This window comes from Rhododendron vialii, chromosome 9a, assembly GCF_030253575.1.
Source record: "Rhododendron vialii isolate Sample 1 chromosome 9a, ASM3025357v1".
Taxonomy (NCBI): domain Eukaryota; kingdom Viridiplantae; phylum Streptophyta; class Magnoliopsida; order Ericales; family Ericaceae; genus Rhododendron; species Rhododendron vialii.
In genome coordinates this window covers 12,534,781-12,541,145 of record NC_080565.1, presented here as the reverse complement: position 1 = coordinate 12,541,145, position 6,365 = coordinate 12,534,781, and the positions used below count along the sequence as shown (strand labels likewise).

Genomic DNA, 6,365 nt, shown 5'->3' with positions numbered 1-6,365 from the left:
CATCCGTGCGAGACCCGAAGTGGATCTCACATGATGTGCGGTGGCTGTAACTCTGCTGAAATACAGAAGACTCAAAATCGCACACAACACTGGTAAAAAATCTCATTTTAAATTTTCACGAGAAATGGGAGGGGGGAGGGGGCCTGTGACAAAACGGGACAGAGATAGAATGCAGACTGTCAAGTGGCTCTTCTTCTTTTTTTGGAGTACTCCCTCCGTCCCATAATATTTGTCCGGTTTGCGAAACGAAGACTACAAAATAATGCATTTCTTTCGAGAAAAAATTTAAATTTTTTTCATAAGTTAAAAGAACTCGTCAAGATCTAGTAAATTATTGAATTTTTTTTCAACTTTTTTTATAAAAATAGTATTATTTTTACGTCTCCGTTTTACGGACCGAACAAATATTATGGGACGGATGGAGTATTTTACAATTTCCCTTTCCCCCAAATCCTCAGTTTTTAACGTTAAATCACATCGCTTCATTCAGACTTCAGAACCACCCCCCCCTCTCTCTCTCTAGCTATCCTACTTTTCGCTCACTTTCTCTCTCCTCACTCTGTGTCTTCTCTTTTTCTGTTTATATACAGTATTACTGTCTCCGTTTAATTGTTCATTATAGTTTTGTGTGCATTTTTAATACTAGTTTATAATTCTCAATGCAAATTGCAAAAAATATGTAATATAGATCTTGTAATTTTTTTTATAAGATAATGACTTCAAAAACATAAAACATAATATACGTCGAAAAATATAAAATCGTTGAAAATACACGTAAAATCGTAGTAACAATTAAATTGGGACGTTTTCACCCCCGCTTTGTCTTGGGATGCCAGGGATGGCATTGAATTGGCATTTGCACTGTTCTTTTTTCTTTTGAGCTGAAAATACATGTGCTTTTGCTTTGTCTTTTACTGAGGAAGTACCTGAAGAACACGAGAGAAATACAGACAGAGAGAGAGGGAGAAGGGAATCTGCTGTTGAAAAGCTCACATCTTTACCCCCACTGGCTTAGGAAGTTCTTTTCACACACACACACACACACATATATATATAGAGAGAGAGAGAGAGAGAGAGATCCTTCGTTTCAAGCAAACACTGAAGAAATGAGTAAAAATGAAGACTTCAAGCTCCTCAAGATCCAGGTTTTTTTCGGCCTCCCTCATTCCAATTTTTTCCCCAAAATGTATGATATATCCTCACTTGGGAAAGTTGGGGTTTAAGGGTTTTGGTCGTTTCCTTAGAAATTCCCCAATTTGTTGTTTCCTATATTTATTTTCATTCCACATTTTTTTGTTTTGCTTTTCTTTTTTTGCAGACTTGTGTCCTGAAAGTGAACATTCACTGTGATGGCTGTAAGCAGAAAGTGAAGAAACTGCTTCAGAGGATTGAAGGTTCTCTTCTTTCCCCCTTTGTTAAATATTCTTCATGCTCTGTTTCTTGTTTACTCTGTATTTCTTTCAGCTCCTTCCCTCAGTTTTAGACTTTTAGGAGTGGTGTTTCGCTAATTTACCCCCTGATGTTAAGGTGCCGTTTTCTTTTTAAACCTTGATTTTTAAAAGAAGATAATTTCAAGTTTAAATATAATGAAAATGAAAAATAATTTTTTAATTTTTTTCACCGTTTAAAAGATATCAACAAAATCTATCAACCAAGATTCATATTGGTAGGAAAATTATTTGCGTAAATACATAATTTTTCAGTTTGAAATTGTCTTCATTTTCTAAGAAACCGGAACTAATCTGGATTATTTTAGGCGGCTTTTACATGAAAACCGAGAAAATTTCACCAGTTTGGTTTTTTCATTTTCTGTTTTTGTACAACTGTTTTGGGGAGTATTTTTTATGTGAACAATCCACCTTTCAACAACCCAAGTATGGTTTGTACAATGGAGATTGATGAGTGTTTCCCACTTTGTGTTTTTGGATGAGAACTTCCTACTCTTTTTTGACCCATTAGACTCTGTTTTCGGCTCCTCACTTATGTTAGTGGTTGGGATTTTGTTAATAGAAAGTCCAGGCACATAGCTCTAAAACACAACCTGGACGCAACTGTGTATGAGATGCACACATGGGTTACCTTCATCGAACGATTCCAGACGCACTTGTTGTTGGATTGGTGTTTCAAAGTTGTGTGCACATCATTGCTCTTTTGCTCATTTGGGCTCTTAATAATCTAAGAAAATTAAAGGAAAAAATTCATAGTAGTATTTCAATACATTTTTTTTTTGTATTTTTCCATACACTTTCACATATTTCTATGCACTTTTCACACATTTTAATGGAATTTCTTAACCTTAACAAAGTCCAATGGGCTGTTTTAGTATTTTCTTTGTTAATTTTGCTCACTGAACTTCCTGATCCGGATCCCTTGTATGTGGGTTTTGTTTGAAATGGAGGAAAGTTATTTACTTGCTATTACCGTCTTATCAAAAACCAAATTTACCACTGGAGTCGCGGTTTCTATAATCTGGTTTTGATAGAATACAGCAATGAAATACTCCAACTTTTGATGTTCTGAACTGACTATTTATTGTGGGGGAAATCTCATTGCAATTGGTGTTAAGCATTAAGGGAATATAATAACGCATTACTTGGGAGTGGAATGAGCGATCACTTGATATCATGAGGGACCTCTTCACTCATTATTGGCAATTGGTTTTGAGATGGATATAAAGTTTTCACATGATTTTATGTTTTGGGATTTTAATGTTTTCCATTTTATGACAATCTCATCATAGGATATATTTTTTTTAATTCTAAAACTACGTTCCTCTCAATTTTTTGCATCAAATTTTCTTGAGCAACCCACTTTTCATACAAACACCCATAAACGTTTTTGGAATTTTGAAGAACAATGTTTTGGCTGATAAGCTTAAAATGCAATGATTATTTTGCTCTTATTTGCTTTTTTACTGGGCCTTATTGTACAAATTTTCCCAATTTTTTTGTCTGGATTGAAATGCAGAATAAGACCAAAAGGCAAATTAGCAAAACCTCAAATGGGCATTTAACCATGATTTTTCCTTTATTCTGATTCTGTTTTTACCCCATGACTACTTCTCGGGATCTCTTGCACGTGGGATTTGTTTCTGAAAAAAGATACCAACTACTTTCTTGTGAAGCATCTCTCTCTCTTTTAGGAGTAGTACTTATTTTCTTGTCAAATCTCTTACCTTTTTCTAACTTTTCATACATCACTTGTTTCTTTTGCCCCACTTTGTCAATAGGTGTTTACCAAGTAAACATAGATGCAGAGCAACAGAAGGTCACAGTTTCAGGAAGTGTGGATTCAGCAACTTTAATCAAGAAACTGCTCAGATCTGGCAAACATGCGGAGATTTGGAACCAGAAAAGCAACCAAAACCAAAACCAAAACCAAAAACAGAAGCAACCCAATGGCTGCATCAAGAATGAAAACAAGAACAACAACAACAAAGGGGGACAGAATCAAGGTCTGAATCTGATGAAGGGTCTCGAAGCCTTCAAAAACCAGCGAAATTTCCCCTCTTTCGCCTGTGAAGACGACGGCGGTGATTCTTTCGGCGACGATGATGATGAAGATGATGATTGTGAGGACGAATTGAGGTTTCTGAGGGAAAAAGCTAACCAGGTTGGTTTGCTTAGGCAACAAGCCTTTGATGCAGCAAATAAGAAAGGAAAAATGAACAACGATGTGGGAAATGGGAATTTGAATCCAAATATGGGAATGAAGGGAATTCCAGCAGCGATGATGGATCCAAGAACAATGGCAGCTCTGAAAATGAACAATGTTGGGGAGGGTAAAAGGGTAAATGACATCAATACCATGATGGGTTTGGCTGGGTTTCATGCAAATGGGGGGAATAATGTTTCCTCTGTTTCATCTGCTGCTTTAGGAGGGAATTCAAATCCCAATGGAATGGGAATGGGAATGGGGGGATTTCAAGTCCAGTTTCCAAGCAGTGGGTTCCCAACTGCGGGCTTAGCTACTGGGCATCACCCATCATCAATGATGATGAACATGGGTAACAGTAATGGGTATAATCAACAGTACAGCAATACCCCTGCATCAATCATGATGAACATGCACAACAGGCAACCACAGCCCCAGATGATGTATCAAAGGTCCCCTTACATCCCTCCGTCAACTGGGTATTACTATAACTACAACTATGCCCCAGCTCCCTACAATTACAGTGAGCCTGACTATAGTGATGGTCAATCTGCTACTCATGTGTTTGATGATGAGAACACAAGTAGCTGTTCAATCATGTAACTTGAGAGAGAGAGAGAGAGAGAGAGAGAGAGAGAGAGAGAGATAGATTCTCAGTTAGTGGAGTGTGTGTTGGGTTTTGACAGTATTGCTGTGTATGGGTTGGTAGGTAGGGGATGTCTTTCTGAGAACTTTATCAGTAATTGTGAAGTTTGTTAGGATTATGTAACTACTTTTATTTACCACTCCATTTGTGTCTTTTTGTTTCAAGACTGATCTGTGGTTTTTGGTTTGTTGTGTGGGTTGTGAGCTTTTTCAGTTAATGTGGACTGCCTAGGGAATGTTTTTCATACTTCACTTCAAATCATTCACACTTTTTTATACTTTTGTTTTGCTGTATCAATAAAACTATGGTTACACTATTTGGTGGACGCCAAATGTACACTACATTTTGGGAGATCCATTTCAGGATCCCACAAAAATGATTGGAACTGCTTAATATATTTAAAAATGTTGTTTCAAGGATTCCTTTAGAAAATCAGCAAGTCGGATATCAAGAAGGGCTTGATCTACTTGTACTCAATTTACTGACAAGAAATTGAGCGAAAAATCGATCAAGCCTGTATCGATAATTGATTGAGCTGATTTTTTTATAAGAATCCTTGAAAAAAATTAAGCACATTGAGTGCCTTTGATCATTTGTATGGAATCCTAAAATGTATCCCTCACAACGCCGTGTCTACCCATAGCAGGACTTGAAGCAAAAATAAAGAGAAGAAAATTTATGGGGTCTTTTGTTTGGTTTTTACAAATAAAGGGCAGGAAAATATGAAGGAAATTGGATTTATCTTGCTTTTCAGAATAACTCTAACCAAGCTCTATAATTCCATTCTTTTTTGTAATTTAATTTCTTTTTTCTTTAATTTTTTTTATACTTTATGGGAAAATCTTGAAGGGACCCATTATACTTTTAAGAGTAAATTTGGAAACAAAATCCCTAAAAAGAATGATGGTTTTCTTCAAAATCTATACTCGTATTATAAAACAGAGCGGTTTTTGTCTACACATATAAACATGAGCAACTCTACAGCCGTTGATCGCCTTCAAGCTAATATTGTAGCCGTCCGATTTAGAGAATGTTTCTTTAAGTTATACTTTGACCTCTGTTGTTGCAATAACATACACACTTTCCTTTCCAATTTATTATCTTTTGATTTTTTCCATTTTAAGTTAATATTATTTCAAGAGGATTGATAACTAACCGATAAATTTTTTCCCCCCCCCCCCCCCCCCCCCCCCCCCCCTTTTTTTTTTTTTTTTACCTCTCTCTATCTTGGCATGAGCTTTTTAAAGTGAGGTAGAGAGTGAGTATGATAAATTGGATGGGTAGAGTAGACAACTTATTTAAGTTGAGACTGTATTACGTTTGAACGTGCCTTTAGGCACGGGCACCCGCGAGTTCTATCATAAAGTACAAAAAATTAAAGAAACTAGGGGATAAATTACCCATTACAAATTTTTTTTCTCAATATGTCACATCTATTTTCCATTTTTAAGTTATAGAGCTTGGTTGGAGTTGCTCTTTGTAACGCCCCCAAATTTTGGGTACGTTTAATAAGACTTTTTATTACAAAAACAAGTGAGTCTGGCTCATTATTACATCACAAAGTCTTACAAGAGTACTTTTAAACAAGGAGGGAACTAGGGTTTCTAACTACTGCTATGCTTCTTCCTCCATCCGGGCTAGCTCTTCGGCTCCAAAGGCCTCCAAAGTATATAGTTCCCCCTGTTCATCTAAGAGGTCTGACACATTATACCGGCGTCACCACCAATATAATATGTCAGGGTCACACAACGCTCAATAGGAAAATCCTTAATCCTCTAACCCTTAACTTGCAAATATTAACCACAGAGTCATAGTTCAACATATTTGACAGACAATGACACATCCACATTCGCTAATCAACTATCGTCGGTGTCCGTGATTTTTCGAGTTTCTCCTACGCGACTCATCGTAAATCGTGTCACCATTTTCACATACCAATCAACATTTCAAAAATCCTTTATTTAACACACCCAACCTCGGTTCCGCCGTTCCGGGTTCCGAGTATCCTCACAATGGTTCCGCCATCCCGGGTTCCCATTGGCACGCATTGCATTGGCTCCTCTCC

General features: G+C 36.9%; 1 protein-coding gene across 1 annotated transcript; it reads left to right on the top strand.

The window, feature by feature from the left end:
- Window positions 1-831: 831 nt before the first annotated feature.
- LOC131300551 (heavy metal-associated isoprenylated plant protein 37) lies at window positions 832-4,464 on the top strand. The gene is made up of 3 exons (XM_058326451.1): window positions 832-1,145; window positions 1,319-1,394; window positions 3,230-4,464. The coding sequence occupies exons 1-3, from the start codon at window positions 1,107-1,109 to the stop codon at window positions 4,255-4,257; spliced, it is 1,143 nt and encodes a 380-aa protein (XP_058182434.1). The 5' UTR covers window positions 832-1,106; the 3' UTR covers window positions 4,258-4,464.
- The last annotated feature ends 1,901 nt before the right edge of the window (window positions 4,465-6,365 follow it).

Excerpts from the sequence above, each read along its gene's own strand:
- LOC131300551 (XM_058326451.1), top strand. The coding sequence starts at position 1,107 with ATGAGTAAAAATGAAGACTTCAAGCTCCTCAAGATCCAG. Across the intron at positions 1,146-1,318 it reads TCAAGCTCCTCAAGATCCAG|ACTTGTGTCCTGAAAGTGAA; the intron begins GTTTTTTTCGGC and ends CTTTTTTTGCAG. Across the intron at positions 1,395-3,229 it reads ACTGCTTCAGAGGATTGAAG|GTGTTTACCAAGTAAACATA; the intron begins GTTCTCTTCTTT and ends CTTTGTCAATAG.